Source organism: Entelurus aequoreus, linkage group LG11 (genome assembly GCF_033978785.1).
Source record: "Entelurus aequoreus isolate RoL-2023_Sb linkage group LG11, RoL_Eaeq_v1.1, whole genome shotgun sequence".
Classification (NCBI taxonomy): Eukaryota; Metazoa; Chordata; class Actinopteri; order Syngnathiformes; family Syngnathidae; genus Entelurus; species Entelurus aequoreus.
The window spans coordinates 23,863,778-23,881,957 of NC_084741.1; the positions used below are offsets into that span (position 1 = coordinate 23,863,778).

The 18,180-nt window shown below is 39.6% G+C and overlaps 2 protein-coding genes across 3 annotated transcripts in view; both read right to left on the bottom strand.

The window, feature by feature from the left end:
• ankmy2a (ankyrin repeat and MYND domain containing 2a) overlaps nt 1-2,424 on the bottom strand; it is a 30,209-nt gene extending 27,785 nt beyond the window's left edge. The window contains exon 1 of the mRNA XM_062062720.1: nt 2,036-2,424. Within this exon, the coding sequence (XP_061918704.1) occupies nt 2,036-2,102 (67 nt within the window). The 5' untranslated portion in view covers nt 2,103-2,424. The remainder of the gene's footprint in view (nt 1-2,035) is intronic.
• A 1,111-nt stretch (nt 2,425-3,535) lies between these two features.
• Nucleotides 3,536-18,180, bottom strand: part of LOC133659890 (bromodomain-containing protein 2-like) — a 34,170-nt gene continuing 19,525 nt past the window's right edge. For both annotated transcript variants that reach the window (XM_062062721.1, XM_062062722.1), the window contains exons 5-12: nt 17,999-18,162; nt 17,229-17,732; nt 13,206-13,334; nt 12,735-12,983; nt 8,214-8,473; nt 7,830-8,146; nt 4,811-4,933; nt 3,536-4,746 (exon numbers count right to left, since the gene is read on the bottom strand). In XM_062062721.1, the coding sequence (XP_061918705.1) occupies nt 4,610-4,746; nt 4,811-4,933; nt 7,830-8,146; nt 8,214-8,473; nt 12,735-12,983; nt 13,206-13,334; nt 17,229-17,732; nt 17,999-18,162 (1,883 nt within the window). In that variant the 3' untranslated portion in view covers nt 3,536-4,609. The remainder of the gene's footprint in view (nt 4,747-4,810; nt 4,934-7,829; nt 8,147-8,213; nt 8,474-12,734; nt 12,984-13,205; nt 13,335-17,228; nt 17,733-17,998; nt 18,163-18,180) is intronic.

Consider the following 18,180-nt stretch of genomic DNA (forward strand, 5'->3'; position numbering starts at 1 on the left):
TTATTTTGCCTAACAGTCACAATCCTTTTTTCTTTTTACCATACCAACTTTATTTATAAAGCCCTTTAAAACCAACCACAGTTGAAGAACAAAGGGCAGTACACCACAAAGAAATAGAGGCAAAGGACAGACTAAAAAAATAATATTTAAAACAGAAGTAAAATACACATTGAAAAAGCAAATACAAATTATCCTAATAAAAATTTGTTAGATAAAAAGCAGTTAAAAAGTTAAAAACAGTTTTAAAAAAAAGTTAAAAACAGTTTAAAGTCTCATGCTGGGTTAAAAGCCAGTAAATAAAAATGGGTTTTAAGAAAGGTCTTAAAAGTAGCCAAAGAAGTGGCCTGTCTCACATGGAGAGGGAGATGGTTCCAGAGTTTGGGACCTGCAACAGAGAAGGCCCTGTCCCCTCAAAGCTTGCGCTTTGATTTGGGTATCTCCAGGATCAGCTGATCAGCTGACCTGAGGGACCGGGTGGGGGCATAGAGGTGGAGCAACTCAGAGAGGTAAGGTGGGGCAAGACCACTTAAGGATTTAAAAACGAGTAAAAAATTTTTTAAATGGACTCTAAAAGACAAAGATAGGCTGAGATAGGCTCCAGCACCCCCTGTGACCCCGAAAGGGACAAGCGGTAGAAAATGGATGGATGGATGGATAGTCTTTGTTGTCTCTCAAGTCTGCCAATAATAGCAGTGTTAATGTTGTTGAAGGGAAACGCCAATGTTGTGATGCGTTTGTACAATTAATACGCTGCAGTAGGCTTAAAATGAACAAAATACGTAAATATTGCATGTTACTATGAATCTGCCTGTTACTATATTATATATATGCTTACAGTGTGTACATAAAACAATGAAGGATCCTTAACTAATTCTCCTTCTATGCCACATCAATATGGAATGCACTCCCAACAGATGTAAAAGAAAGTGCATCTCTATCCTCCTTCAAAACTGCACTAAAAGAACACCTCCAGGCAACTTCAACCCTTGACTAACACCCACCCCCCTCCACATCCCACCTCCCCGGATTGTAAATAATCAAATGTAAATAATCAAATGTATATACTCGTTCTTATGCTTTGTGAGCTGACTTTGTTCACTGCTCGCTGTACATATCCTACCAAGTCAGACCTACACTGTTTCAAAGTCCATTTCTCTGATGCTGCAATTGTTGATGACTGAAGTGCTGATCCCACCCCCCGGATTGTAAATAATTTAAATAATTCAATGTATATACTCTGATGATTAACTTGTGTGATGACTGTATTGTGCTGATATTATATATTTGTACCATGAATTGATTTACGTGGACCCGACTTAAACAAGTTGAAAAACGTATTCGGGTGTTACCATTTAGTGGTTAATTGTACGTAATATGTACTGTACTGGGCAATCAACTAATACAAGCTTCAATCAATCAATTGATGTTTTCAACGCTGTATAGGCAGAATAACGCAACTTCCATCGGCTCCATTGTTAGCGGACTTTTGCTAGTGTTTATTTAAGAGTCAGAATGCATTAAGAAAGTAAAATATCTGTGTACTTAACTTGGGATTGTGAATGATAGGCAAAATCCCCAAAAAGTGCAGTTCCACTTTAACTCAAGCCAAAGACTGTCAAAATCACATTAATTCTGAAAGACATTACTGTAGTTGTAGTTTGCAGTGGTGTACAATTGTCCCACATCTTACCTTTTTTTAACCAGGTGAAAAGTTCCAACCATTAGACAGTTCTTAACATGATAGCATTGCAAACTGCAGCCTCAGCAATAGACTTACACTTAGACAAACTTTAATGATCCACACGGGAAATTGTTCAAATATATAAACAATAAACATATTGTCAATAATACAATCAAAATATTACTCGCACACGTTAGACGTAATTAATACAATTTAATACAAATGAACCGTGTGACCATAGGGAGACACGACGTTGTTTAATGAGTGAGTTAGCAAAAATTAAAAATATTTCAAATGTATCATGCTAGCTATTCATGCTAGCCACATTGTGGGGGATTAGTCGAGGAGGCTTACCTGCCGAGATAACGTCAATCAACTCCTTTTCAATCGGAGACAAGTCTCCCTTTTTGGCAGCACACATGTCGGCGGCTGATAGTCGACAAGTTTAGCAAAATGGGACAATTATTGTGTCGGCTTGTTAAAGGTTGCCTCTGTTTCCGATGCTGCCTGGGGCATGAGAGTTAGCACAGCTCGAGCTGTCACTGGGAACGTACCATTACATACCCCTAGCAGGGTGTGTTTATTTCAGCAACCACATACAAAAGCAAATATAATCAGTATGAATACATCAGTATGTATAAAAAATCATTAAAAATACACATAAAACAATAACTGTGCTTCTTATTGTTGAAACTGAACGTTTTGGTAAATTCACAACTGACGAGTGTCCCCTCCGGTTTCTATGAAACACTGAGCGCCAGCCATGACTAGAAAGTTCATTGAAGAGGAAGCGAGACCTTCACGGGCGTTGGGATTTTAAAACTTTCCATTTGGACTTTTTATAAAACGAATACAAATGACAGAAACTAAGTAATACATTGCACTTTCCAAAAAGGTACGTTGTATTGTGAGAAGAAATACTTATCAGTAAGTGTAACAAGCACTTTAGACCTCTCAAAGTGGGATTGTTCTTCCCACTTGAAATTGACAAACACAAAAACGTACCTTGAAGGCATCACAGCGAGATAGACGGAGAGACCCGAGGAGACCGCAGCATATTTTACAAGGGTGTCCAAACGTTTTCCACTGAGGGTTACAAACTGAAAAATTAAAGTGCGCAGGGGGCATTTATAATATTTTTCACTTTTAAAACCAAAACTATTGTACCCATTAGGGCCGCCCTCAATTGTTGCACGTTAAAAGTCACGGGAACCCAAAAGGATCTGTCATTAAAGTGTTAAAAACAAGTCAGAATATATTGTTTTTGCTCTAAAAGCTAGAAATGTCCATACATCAACTTCAGATATACCCAATTAAATAGTTATATATTTTTAAAGTTTTTTATGCGCAAGTTTTTATAACAAAATATGTAGCGATTTACTTCCAAAATATTCAAAGTGCAATATATGATAGGAACCTTAAATATGTAAATTATTTGTAAAATTGCTTTTGATTCAGTATTATTTTTTGAAAAATGAGTTTCCAAAAAAAAAAAGATAAAAGTCAAAAAGGCTTCCACAATAAGTCACATAGCAATATAAATTATTTTAACAACGCCTACATCTCAAGATCAACTTCAGCTCGATCCCTTGATATTAAGATTTTAATATTTTTTTTGTAATGCCATTTTTGCAGCTTTGTCTTACACGTGCCAATTTACAGGCCTTTACAAAAAATTGCTGCATGCCACGCTTTGGAAAGCCCTGTTGTATTATGTGCAACAATCATTTTTTAAAAATAATTTACTGAGATGTGAGAACTGTGTAATATGTGATCGTTACAATTTATGTCTAGTTTTTATTTAAATTCATATTTCACTGACACTGCATTGGATATGGACTGCACACAGCCAGGCATCTTGTTTCTACCGCAGATATTTTAATAAACAAAGCTGTCAAATGAAAGGTGTGCATTGGAAGGGGCAGAGCGGCTCTCTACTGAGGAAACAATAAAGTGAAATGACAGAAGTGCTGGAAGAGCAGCTAAAGATACAAAATTAAGAACAGTAGGGATACAGTAGTTAGTGCAACAGCATATACAGTTTAAGAATATACATGCATCCATTTCACTTCTCTGAACAATGAACACATGGTTGTGGACAACATTGACTTGAAGAATTTGCATTCAAATTAAATAGGAAACCATCTTTTAATGCGGAGAAGCCAAACCTTCAGCATGTTTTAAGTGCTGCAGAAACGTTTCAAGAAACTCAACACTTGCTCCACATATCCACACCAGAAATTACATCAAGTTTTTGGGAAATTGCTGAAAAAACTAAACAGAAGAAAAATTCCCATTGCAAAGTTTGCATTTGCAATGAATATTTTTCCACCCTTTCTGCGCAGGGCAATAAATACCAGGTTGTTGAGCAGGAATCAGGAAAGAAGAAATACTTAAGACCTCAAGAACATTTGTGCAAAGTAACAAATATCTTCAAATGGAACCTGGCAGCTTTGCTTTTTAACGTACGGTCCAGCCAACATTGTCGACTATCTGAGGATTTAGGCGGGGTCCTGGGTCCAAATGGGAAGAGAGATGATGAAGCGCAGGTTGATGTTCCAGTGACTGTGCGAGGAAATGCGGTCCATGAAAACAAATAAATATTATTATTGTCACACGAGGCCAGCCAAAGAAGCCTTGCATCCCAACTTCCTTTTCTGGGAGGATCATCATAAAATTCTTCTTTATAAAAGAAACATAAGTTCATACATGTATTTACAAAAACGTAGGCGGGAGAAACCAAGGCAATAAGTGTTTTTCTTTACCAATTCCCTTCAGTTCGACATTCAATTAATTTCAGTAGTCTGCTTGGGTGTTATTTGTTTTTTTTTAAACACTTTTCAGGGTGTGTCGCGTCCTGGGCCAGCCCAGGTCCCTGAGTTTCTTCTTCTTTTCCTTTGTAGTTCAGCCAGCGCAGAAAAAAAGATTTTATCCAGAGTCTGACTCACTGGTGTCTGAGGACGAGGAGGATGAGGATGAGGAGGAAGAGGAGGAGTCCGAGCTGGAGCTGCTGCCGCTGAGGCGAAGGGGCTGGGCGTGCATCTCCGTGGGGTTGGGCTTCTCCGCTGAGAAGATGCGAGAGAAGATGTAAGACATTTACGTATTTCAAAACACTCAGTGTGCGCTCACCTTTAGGTTTGACAGGTTTCTTGCCCGAGTTGAGCTGACCGCTGACGTCCTGCAGCCTCCTCTCCAGCTCCAGTCGCTTTTCCAGGGTCAGCTCCTCTTTGGACTTGCCACCGTTCTTTGCCGCTAATGGACCACAAACAATGTCTGTCAAGTCACATAACAGCCTTGAAACAACAAAAACAGGAGTTGATGTAGGGCTGGGCTGATATCAATATATATCAGCCTACTAGACTAGGGTTGGACGGTATACCGGAACTAATAAAGTACTGCGGTACTCATGACACAAAAACTGTATTACACTGCCTCTGAATAATACCTGTACTTTTTTTCCCGTCACGTCGTGACATTGCTGGTAAAACAAGCAGAGGCACATGTTCGACAACGCACAGGTACACAGTACTTACAAGCAGAAACAGTGTGAAGACAGAAAAGGGAGGATGGATGCATTTTGGCTTAAAAACTAACAAAGATAAAGCTATAAACACGGAAGCGCCGCTCTGCAAACGGTGCTTTCACACATGGCTAGCTGGCTAGCAGCTAACGCCCATACTTCTACATCACTAATCATCGCCTCCATGGCGACAAATGAACCAAGTTTCTTCCAAGCATCATCCCTGCAGGATGAGGAATAGCTAAACATGCTTCACTACACATCATAGGAGGATACAATAGCTAATCGCTAACAGCAAGCTAGCGTTCCTAAATGTAAACAAATGCCATGAGTGGACCTACAGACATCCACTGATACAAACTACAAGAGCCGTATATCGTCGATACTACATTGATTACATTTATATTTTTTATTATCACAAAATAATTTGTACATTTTGTATTGTTTATAAAGTCAGGAAATACATCTCTGGACACATGAGGACTTAAGTATGACCAATGTATGATCCTGTAACTACTTGGTATTGGATTGATACCAGAATTTGAGGTATCACCCAAAACTTATGTCAAGTATTAAACAACAGAAGAATAAGTTATTATTACATTTTAACATAAGTGTAGATGGAACATGTTAAAACAGAAAGTAAGCAGATATTAACAGGATGAAAAGAGCACAGCTCCGTCCCACCGTTCTCACCACGTTCTACAGAGGCACTATAGAGAGCCTACTGACCAACAGCATCTCTGTCTGGACTGGAGCCTGCAGTGCCTCAGACTGGAAGTCTCTGCAGAGTGGTGAGGACGGCGGAAAAGATCATCAGGACTCCTCTTCCTCCTATCCAGGAGATCGCAAAAAGCCGCTGCCTGATCAGGGCTCAGAAAATCTGCAGAGACTCCTCCCACCCCCACCAAGGACTGTTTTCACTGCAGGACTCTAGAAAGAGGTTCCGCAGCCTCCGTAGCAGAACCTCTGGTTCTGTAACAGCTTCTTCCCTCAGTCCGTAAGACTCTTGAATGCATTAAAATAATCCCCTCAATTCCCCCAAAAAATGGATTAACTCGCTGGAATAAAAAGACAATATAACATACATCCATAAACGTGGATGCCTATGCAAAAGTGCAGTATATTTATCTGTACAGTAATCTATTTATTTATATCTGCACCTTATTGCTCTTTTATCCTGCACTACCATGAGCTGATGCAACGAAATTGTGTTCTTATCTGTACTGCAAAGTTCAAATTTGAATGACAATAAAAGGAAGTCTAAGGCTAAGTCTAAGTAAATGAACAGGTAGATTCAATCTTCTACAGCTTGTTCCTCATAATGCTGACAAAGTAATAGAATGGAAAATGACACAATATGTTACTGCATACGTCATCAGCCAAATTAGGAACCTTTGTTTGCTTACTTACTACTAAAAGTTGTCTTGTGTGTTCACTATTTTATTCAATGACAATTTTTTTATTTGTTTGCAATAAGAAACATATTTAATGTATCATGACATTTTCTGTTAAAATAAAGCGAATAATGACAATTTTTGTGGTGGCCTTTATTTTGAAAAGTATCAAAAAATATCGAAACACATTTCGGAAAAAAAAAAAATATTATAAAAGTTATAAAAATACCAATACATTTAAAAAAATGTTGTCAAAAGAAAGCGTAAGTTAATAAGCAAGGTTGGTTGCATTAACAAAAGGCACCTAGGTAACCTAGTAAAACAGGAAGTAATCACTGAGCAATGGAAGGGGCACGCTAACAGCCAATCAGGTAACACTATCAAGTTTAGTTGCACCATCTTGCTGTTGATTCTCTGTATGGAGTGTGAAGAGATTTAAAGTAAAAATGAGCGCTGCAGTGAGCCAAAAAATCGTGTATAAAACAAGTAAGTCACCTCGACAGAATGGCAGTTTTTTAGATGTTTTCAAACGGACCGTAGTCCTTAGCCGCGCTCATCTTTCCTTTTCAACTCTCATCCGTTCCCTATTTAGGTGTACAGAAACAACAGGTAGGAACTAATGTCCAGGACTGTATACACAAAATAAATGACAAAATATAATACATGTGCTACTTTGAAATAACAGTAATTTGGTCCAATAATTTTTAAATAATTACTGCAAAACGTAAATTAATTTCCATCTTTAAAAAGGAATAACAAACCAAATTAAAAGTTACACAGCCATAACTTTCTGGCAGTAAACCTACAGATAATAGTTTTCAGTTTTCTCTGTTTACATTTTCACACTTTGCACTATTTTCTTACACTTTATTAAGCATTTCTTACATATTCCTTATTTTTGCACCTTCATTTAAAGAGGTTATTGTTAAGTGTTCAATGTGATTTTATAATTTTGTTTACATTGATTGTTTTCCATGCTTGTGTTGACATTACCTTTTCTTTCCGAATTGATAGCTGAGGGGATTATAATTAGAGGAAGGTTATATTTTTAAATAATGTTTACATATATACATATATACATATATTTTTCTCCTGGTCCTTATTTTTGATAGTTGATAAAAACTATCAATAATTTTCCATATCGACCAATATAAAGCACTTATATCGTGACACAGTTTTCAACCATATTCGCCCAGCCCTAGGTTGAAGCAGTCCTTGGCGTCAACACTACCTTGGTCGCTGTAGGGCTTGCGGGGCTTCTTCCTCAAGCAGGTCATGACGTAGCGCTCCAGCTCCTTCAGCGTGGACGGCTTGAGCGTCTCAAAGTCGATTTCAATCTCCTCAGGGTTGGTGTCCCTCAGCGAGGGCTCCCTGGACTGGATGATGTGGACCACGCGGCCCAGCTTCTCGCCCGGCAGCTTGTTGATGTCCAGGCTAAGCTGGCGCTTCTCGTCGTATGACATGGGAACGATCTCGTCCTCCTCCTCTGAGTCGTAGTGCGGCAGCATGGAATCGGACAGCAGAGGGTAAAAGGGCTTCTTGGCGCTCCTGAGGGGTGAAAAAGTTCATGAATGCAAGAAGCGACCCAAATTAGGTAAAACAGTTTGGTACTAACTTGCTGTTCTTGCTGCTCTTCTTCGTCTGGCTCTTCTTGGCCTGGGAGGAACCCCCCGCTCGTGACGTCTTGCTCTTGCTCATCATCTTGGCAGGCATCTTCCACTCCTCGGAGCCCGCTCTGCTTTTTGCACCACGACTCCGCTTGTCCAGCTTCCGCTTCTTCTTCTTGTCTTTCTTGTCCCTCTTCTCTTTCTTCTTTTTGGGTTTGATAATGGGACCTTGGGAGAGCGCCGCCAGCTGCTCGTGCACTGCTCTCAACTGCAGATGAGACCGAAAAAATGGTGTTAGATTATTCCGAACATGCATACAATTACAATATAATCCATCACATAATTATAGTTTCTTATTACAGCATGTCAGAAAAGGAGTGGGAAGAAGCAAGGCTTATTTAATCCTACCCCTTTTCGTATCACAGCAATTACTAACACGTGTTACAACACCTTCTGTAACATAACAGTGAATAAATCAGTAAATAAATAGGACTAAGTAATAACTAAATAAATACTAAAATTAAATAAATAAATAACAATACATACAGTTCTCACAAACAGTTTAGTTCATAGAACCTTTATTTAACCAGATAAGAAACCCATTGAGATCAAGATCTCTTTCACAAGGGTGACCTGGCCAAGAGGTCAACAGCACATGTCACAGAGCAGTTTCAAAAAAGTAATACGTTGAGACATACATTTTAAAATACATAAAAGAGAACTGTAAAACAATAAAGATTTACACCTTTTAAAAACAGGCACTGTGCAAAAGTCTCTTGCTGTTTGTCCCTCAGGACAGAACGTAAGTCTCCAAATGGAAGTAGTTCAGTGAGTTTCAGTTTCGTCTGCAATGCATTCCATGCCATAGGGGCAGCAATGCCAAAAGCTCTTTTGCCAAATTCAGTCCGCACATGGGGAACAGTTAAAACATACAAATTGTTAGAACGTAATGCATAATACAAAGTACACAAGTATGGAGGTGTTAAACCTAGAAGAGCCTTATAAATGATAGTCAGCCAATGTGTGTATCTGCATGCACTCAAAGAAGATAAGTCTGACTTCATATACAGTTGACACTGGTGGGTGAGACTACGACAGCCAGTAACAAATCTTAGTGCTGAGTGAAAAACAGTGTCCAAGGACTGGAGGCATTTAGATGAAGCACTAAAATAAAGCACATCTCCATAATCAATTACGGGCAAGATAGTCACTGTCACCAACTTCTTTCTGACTTTAAGAGAGAAGCAGTTTTTATTTCTAAAAAATAAACCAAGCTTTACCCTAAGCTTAGAGATCAAGTTGTTAATATGGGCTTTAAATGAAAGCTTCTGATCAAGAGTAAAACCCATGTACTTGTAATTTAAGACCTGCTCTATAGGGTTTCCATTTGATGTTACAATATTTGGAAGATTTTCCAGTAGCACCCTTGAATGAGAGAAAACCATTACCTTGCATCATGTTTCACATAATGAGATAAATAAGGTTAACTATTTTTTTGATAAGGTTCAAGATGTTTATTAAGATTCTTCTTTCTTGTACTTTGTGAACACTTTCGAGTAGAGATGTCCGATAATGGCTTTTTTTAAGATATTGTCCAACTCTTAATTACCGATATCAACCGATACCGATATATACAGTCGTGGAATTAACACATTATTATGCCTAATTTTATTGTGATGCCCCGCTGGATGCATTAAACAATGTAACAAGGTTTTCCAAAATAAGAGAACAACTTCAACTGAAGTTATGGAAAAAAGTGCCAACATGGCACTGCCATATTTATTATTGAAGTCACAAAGTGCATTTTGGCTTTTTTAACATGCCTCAAAACAGCAGCTTGGAATTTGGGACATGCTCTCACTGAGATAATCCTGATACCCACTACAACTATGGGAAATACTATACTTTGACTTTCACAAAGTGCATAATTTTTTTTATTTTTTAAACATGCCTCAAAACAGCTACAAAAACAATGAAGGCACACAGCTTCAGTCCAGAGTATACTAGAGTAATAAATTAAACAATAACAGTCCTCCTTTAGTGTAAGACTGCCTGGCATACTGTATAACAGGAAATTATAAACTGGGCTCAATCTGCCCTGCTCTAACGTATTTGTATGAGTAACACAAATGGGCTGCAAGCTAGTGGTGAGTGCTTGAAGTGGTCTACCAGTCAGTCAGAGCTTCTGAAAAGCTGCGTTGAGACAGGGCACCTCCGTTCACTGCAAGCTGCAAAGTGTGCGCCATGCAGGGCAGACTAGCCACACCGAACTCCACCGTAGCTTTTGCCATACTGCATGCGTTGTCCCTGACCACAACGTGGGCTTTCGCCTTGGGGTGTATTTTGTTATATTTTAGTTTTTTCTCGGCGGAGTCTTTAAGCGACAACTGTGTGGTACTACTTTTTTTCAGTGTTTGCTTTTCATCCATCTTCCGCTTGTATTCATCGTATATCTCTTTATGATTCTTGAAGAGGTGGGAGATCAAATTGCTTGTATTAAAGGAAGACGTCTTGGTTCCTCTTCGCATAATCAACTTTTTGCAGTCATTGCAAATTGCCAGTTTTTTATCCGTCAGACACACTTTAGATAGACTGACCGTACATCCTCTTTTCCCCGGACATGTCCTCTTTTGCGGGGCTGTCCGGGCGAAGTTTGTTAAATGCCTCAAATGTCCGGCATTTTGAGTTAGGGTTGCGTGTATTTTCAATATACTTTCGGGGTTAAGAAGGGGTTATAAACAAAACAAATTGTGAAGGTGTGCTAACGCAGCAGCATTCGTGAGGGAGTGACGGAGACAGAGAAAGCGAGGGAGTGGAGAGACAGACAAGACACCCGGTTTGCTTGTTTTTTTTTTTTTATTGTATTGATTATCGCTTCCGCCGGTGTTTTGTTTTGTTTATATTTGCTGGGTCAAATTTCCGTCCCCGTTTATTGCGTTTTTATTTTGATTTGCCAAAAGTTTTATCAATGACAAATACTGCCTCAGTTTGCACTCGGACAAGTTTACCGCGAGGGGCTGTCAAAATAAAGATTTCATGGTAAACACTAAGGTGAGTGTAAAGCATACTTGCGAACCCTCCCGTTTTTAGCGGGAGAATCCCGATATTCAGCGCCTCTCCCGACAACCTCCCGACAGAGATTTTCTCCCGACAAACTCGGTATTCAGCCGGAGCTGGAGGCCACGCCCAAAAAAAAAAAGTCTGCCGCAGCTGCGATTGGACCTGACCAGCCTCCGGGTACAAGTACTGGAGTACCAATTGCTTGCCAGGGAAGATCTTCCCCAGGAAGCAAGGATTGACCGGTTTTGGGCCATGCTAGGGAGAGATGGAAGATTCCACACTCTCGTGCATTTGATGAAAGCACTTTTGTGCGTGCCACACAGCAATGCATCATCAGAGAGGGTGTTCAGCATGGTTAGAAAAGTAGTGACAGAGAATAGAAAGAAGATGGACAGTTCAACCCTTAACAAAGCATTGTTCTTTCAAGTACAACAATGAGTAGATGAGTGTTGTGTGTGTGTGTGTGTGTGTGTGTGTGTGTGTGTGTGTGTGTGTGTGTGTGTGTGTGTGTGTGTGTGTGTGTGTGTGTGTGTGTGTGTGTGTGTGTGTGTGTGTGTGTGTGTGTGTGTATATGTGTAAATAAATGAACACTAAAATTCAAGTATTTCTTTTATTTATATATATAATAAAAATAAAAAAAAAATATATATATATATATATATATATATATGTATGAAATACTTGAGTCGGTGAATTCTAGCTGTAAATATACTCTCCTCTTAACCACGCCCCCCCGCCCCAACCACGCCCACCCACCTTGGAGGTCTCAAGGTTGGCAAGTATGGTGTAAAGTCAACATTTTTAACTCCAGTAAATAAGTTACCGTATTTTGCGGACAATAAGTCGCTCCGGAGTATAAGTCGCACCAGCCGAAAATGAATAATAAAGAAGGAAAAAAAACATAAGTCGCATTTTTGGGGGAAATTTATTTGATAAAACCCAACACCAAGAATAAACATTTGAAAGGCAATTTAAAATAAATTAAGAATACTGAACAACAGGCTGAATAAGTGTACGTTATATGAGGCATAAATAACCAACTGAGAACGTGCCTGGTATGTTAACGTAACATATTATGGTAAGAGTCATTCAAATAACTATAACATATAGAACATGCTATATGTTTACCAAACAATCTGTCACTCCTAATCGCTAAATCCGATGAAATCTTTTACGTCTAGTCTCTTACGTGAATGAGCTAAATAATATTATTTGATATTTTACGGTAATATGTTAATAATTTCACACATGAGTATAAGTCGCACCCCCGGCCAAACTATGAAAAAAACTGCGACTTATAGTCCGAAAAATACGGTATTTTATTCGTTGTGAGTCCATGGAAACTTCACTTTTATCTCCCGCTGGACCCACATCGTTCGAGGATGGAGACAAGTTAGCTGTTAGCTTCAAGCTAACCAGCACCCGAGCAGACTCCTCCATCCAGAGTGTGATGAAAGAGGAACACTCACCTGCGTGCACACCTGATCCTGCAGCTCCGCCAAGCGGTGCGCCCGCTCCTCCTCGCTGTCCGAGCTGGGGCTGCTCTCGCTCTCTTCGCTCTCGCTGCTGGGCTCGCTCTCGGAGGCGGACGAGGAGGAGGAGGAGGACGACGACGACGAGGATGACGACGAGGAAGTCGGGTGGCCGCTCATGGACATGGCACCATGGTCCAGGTGTGGCTCGTCGGGCATCTTGGCAAAACTGAACTCAAACACATCCTGAAGAACAGAAAAGAGCGGGGGATGGTGGATTCAAAACTCTTGATGTACATCAGGGGTCATGTTGAAATAAATAAATAAATAAATAAAAAGAGCCAAATGTTTTGTTTGGGCCAATAGAGCAACATAACCAGCTGCTAAAGTGCCTCCACCAATGCTAGGATGAAAGGTAACTTTGATCTGACGCTTTTAAAAAAGGTAGAATCCGAGTGCCGTGCTCACTTGCAGCTTGCGTGCCATGCCCACAACGTCGTGGTCGGGGGGGTTGTACTTGTAGCAGTTGGAGAACATGAGTCTGACGTCGCTGGCAAACTGCTGAGCGTCTCGGTACTCGCGACCGTCCATCTTTCTCTGGTCAGGAGAGGCAGAACAGTAAAAACCTTACTTACTCAGGAAATGTAAAAGATGTAGGAAATAAACCTTGCCAACCCCACTTTAGAGATAGGCGACAAGGCCTGAAATATATATTGCAGCCTCCTGTGATAACAATATATTACTTGCTATATCAATTCTAATTTTCTACAGGTATCTGCAAAACTAAATTAATGCTTTTTAATGCTACTCAAAATTGAATGGCCATTTCCGACTGCATATGGTTTTTGTATATAGTCACAAGCTTACAACGGTGTGTATAGCATTTGACAATGATAATCTTGACAAGTTTACATTAACTTTTACTATCTAGTGAATTAGAATTGCCTCGCAAGACTGTTTCATCTGAGAATGTATTTGTATTTATTTATTTTTCTGTAGTAGCATCCACACAATAGCCAATTAAAAAGTTATGCCTGTCAATCATCACAGTGTACCTTCAATACAAATGATTAAAGGGGAACTGCAATTAAGACCTCTAAATAAACATCAAATTCCAAATTAGTTGATCAATATAATATAACCAGAAGTAATTTTTTTAAATTTTAAAACATGCTGTAAAAATGCATATCCTCTGAAAGTATGACTTGTTACAGCCACAAACTGGAGGATATGTTTTAAATCAGGAGTCAATTTAAAATAAAATAGTAATAGGTTTTAATGTAATAATAAATGAACATCATACTAAAAATGCAAATGATGCATGCGTTTGGAAATAGATGATGATTTAAACATTTTAGAAAAAAACATGTCATGGAAAGATATTTGGAAAATAAGATAAAATGCATAAAAAAAGTGAGTTACACCCTCACAGTTGTTTAAAATTGGTTCGGTAGATAGCAAGTTATGTATAAAGTGTCAGGCAGCTAAAATAACTCATTCAGTCAATGTGGGAACGTCAGAGAATAAAGAGTTGTGGTCTGTTGTGAGCATTGCCTTGTTTGTCCATCCCAAGCCACCATAGGTTACGCGAGGTGCCTCCGTAACGAGCGTTGCTAATGTTAGCCGAGTTAGCTCATGTGCGCTGAACTGGCGAGAAAAAATAAAGGATTCGTGTATGAAACAAGCTCGGCTCTCTCATGAACATGACATGGTGTCACAGTTAAGGACTACATGCCTACAGTCACCAAATAATGGCAAAGTTCGGGCCCCCAAGCCATCCAGCGGAGTGTCCGCTATGGAGGCAGGGCTTTTCTCACAAGACCTATTGTATCCAGTTTTAAAGCAAAACACGAAGAAAAGAAACACACAGACGTAACAATTTATAATGACCGCAATGTTCTTTAATTAATTTTCATTTATTGTTTGATGGATTGACATATTGACGATCGGCCAAGTCCTATAATTGTATTACATTTTTTAATGCCTCTGGACATTGCATTTAATGCCATTTAAAGCCCAAATTGTCACAACATCCACTTACTGACTTGTAATGCTTTTCAATGCTCCGCGGAAACCCTGTAGTGTAATACAACCATTTCAATATGGGTTACTAATTTAGCTGCTGATATACACAGTAACATATTACATCACCATTGTCATTTCCAGTTGTATTATTTTATCAAAACTATTACTAATCTACTTGCTAATATCTGGTTACATTCTGTTGTAACATGATTCTAATTTTGGGTGATACTACAAATGTGGGTACCGATCCAAGAGTAATTAGTTCCAAGTAGTTAAAGTGGCAGTATTGCACTATATCAAAACTGATACCTAAAATTTTCAAGATCATTGAACGATTCATATTTTTTTCATCACAATTATATTCAGACAAAAAACAGTGTGGCCGTGTAACAATAACTATTAAATATTCAAATTATTTCCTACTGTACTATTGGCTCTGATTTAAATTTAAAAGTTAAAGTACCAATGATTGTCACACACACACTAGGTGTGGCGAAACTATTCTCTGCATTTGACCCATCACCCTTGATCACCCCCTGGGAGGTGAGGGGAGCAGTAGGCAGCAGCGGTGGCCGATGCTTTGGTTTTTGCCCTTAAGGCCCTCCTTTATCCAGGAGCTCAGTTCATGAGTTTATAAACATTAATAAAAACGACAAAAGATTATTTGATAGCAAAAAAATATCAATCTATCTGCTCTGGTATGAACTGATACTATACTACTTGGTATTGTCACTGCAAATATTTGTACCCGCCCACCTTGTTTACATTCAAGAGCTCTAGCTCGCAGTTAGCATATTTACCTATTCCTCGTCTTCTGGGAATGGTATGAGGGATGTAAGAAACTTTGTTTTTTTTCCCTGCCATGGAGGCAAGGATTACTAACTTAGAAGTGGCTTTGCACTGTGGAAGGACATTAGCTGCTAGCAAGGATGCTACATTGCGATGAGAACACGTTTGTTAGCTTGTCATTGTCAAATTTGCCATTATGTGTCTTATCAACAAACATAATAATATAATGATAGTATTTAAAGCTTTATCGTTGGCCACATATCAGAGGCCTGGGAGTTAAATCGATTTTATCAATCAAGTCAAGCTTTTTGTTACAGATGACTTAAGAAATTCAAAATCAATGTTACAGCCTATTTTTTGCCCCCAGTACCTTCTGTAGCTTTTGCTCTTCCTCTTATTTCATTAGAGGAGATTCATATGCCTAGCAAAAATGGCCAAAGCTGATGCGAACAAGAACGAGAAGTTTGTTCCCAAGAAAAGAAGTGTGGTCAGTGGTTTAGATTTGCGGCAACAGTTGTGGAACAAGAGACTGTATACTGCAACCTTTGTTTAAAAAAGGAAGCAGCACAACAAACTTATTCCAGCATATGAAACAGAAGCATCCAGTCGAGTGGGGGAAATGCAACTCTTTACGAGGCGAACAAGACAAACAAACTACAGCTGAAGAGCAGGTGAGTGTAGTGGACTTATTTCCACAAGGTATCATGTATGATAAAAAAAGGAGGAGGATGCACAGAGCGTTCACTAAAGCAGTCGCTCTGCACATCGCCAAGATGTGGTGCTCATTCATTGGAAAAACCTGCCTTTATAGACTTACTAACAGTATAAACTCCGCTTGATTAATTATTTTCATACAATGTCCAATACTATATTTTATTCAAGACAGAAGTCTTAACGCTTGCACTTTTATTGATTGATTGAATATCGCTACATCTATTGATTTATCGGATTTTATTTATTTGCATGCAATGTGCAATGCTACATTTTTGTTACCAGAAATATTTTATTTAAAACAGAAGTTTTAAGTTTGCACTATATTAATGTCAAAGTTGGAGACTATTTGCATGCAGTGTGCAATGGCCCATTTTTGTTTACAGAAGTATTGCCTACCAGAGGAAGATCTTAATTTAGTTATTGGAAAATTATTCCAGAAAAAGTACAATTTATATCTGGTTCAAAAAGAACATTATAAAAATGTAAATATTGCTAAGGGTAGGAGGCAGTGTACAGTATGCAGTGTCAATTCAAACTAAGGTACTAGCATTTAAGTGAAACTTGTTTTGGAAAATGTATCCTTTGTATTTATTGATTTCTTTAAAAATGGCGGGGCGTAGAATCGTAAATCTATTTTTTTTTATTTATTTTTTTAAGTCAGAGGTTTTAGTTTTAGGCCATATCGCCTAGATCTAGTATATAATCTAAATCGTGCACCCCTATTCCGCACCAAACCCATCCAAGTACACCTTCATAGACCTTGCTTTGTGCACAAGGAACAAAAAAAAGGGTAATCCCCAAAGTCTTCCCATAAAGTTGGGGTACAATATTGTCTAAATGTATTGTTAAGATGGATAATTAAGACACAAGGAAAGCTACGGCTCTCTAGTCCTACTTTTCATTGGTTAGCGAGTGTGTCTTATGCTGTGGTAAATAAATATGATAAAGAGCAGCGCATGTCACCTTGATGCTGCTGAGGTCCATGGGAGACTTGATGATGTCATGATAATCGTGCAGGCCGAGCGCCGCTGCATCCACAGGCTTGTAGAAAGGCCAGGCGTAGGCGGCGTGCTTCTTGGAGAGCATGTCCTTGAGCAGTCCGCTGCAGTACCGCATCAGGGGGCTCAGCTTGCCTTTTCGTGAAGGCTGGAGCTGCAGAGAGTCCGGCAAGTCCTTTTTGGGGGGCTTGATGGGGCGGCCGCTGCCCACCCGGCGTCCGGTGCTGGACATCATGGGTTGAAGCAGGACGGGGCCTCCTGGGCTGTGCACCAGGCCCATGCCGGCCGGAGTCTCTAAAGTCATGCCCCCCAAGGAGGAGATGGAATTCATGGACGAGTCGTGGACCTGGCCTCCGTGGCCGCCCTTCCCCAGGCCCACCATGAGTCCGTGTCCGTCTGCCGACATGCCCACAGTCAGGCCCATAGTGGACGGAGTGGTGGTGTCCGCCTTACGCTTCACACCCTTTTTCTACAAAAAAACAAGACAAAAGCCGTCAATATCACTATGGAAATGGAAATAGACTCTGGTATCTGTATGTATGTTTTATATTGTACAAGCGGGGTAACTTATTTTTACACTTCTACACAAGTTCAGAAGATTACTATTTTATTATTCCCTGTAGAAAGAACTGTTTGTCAACCAGCGCTCCACAAACACTGCATTTAATATAAAACTTGCGTGGTGGGTTTGTGTTTTTTTTTTGTTGCCCTGACCAACTGTTTTGTCACATGTACCTTAGTGGTGGGTTGCGTTGGGGGCAGTCCCATGATGTTTGCTGGAGGCAGGCTCTTGGTCAGCATAGTTTGGGGAGAGTTGTCCATCATCGAGTCCCCCGTGTCCGAGGAGGACGGCGAGTAAGCAGACTGTGAAACGGCGGGCACCTGCTGGGCTCTCATTGCTGGTGGACATATTGGAG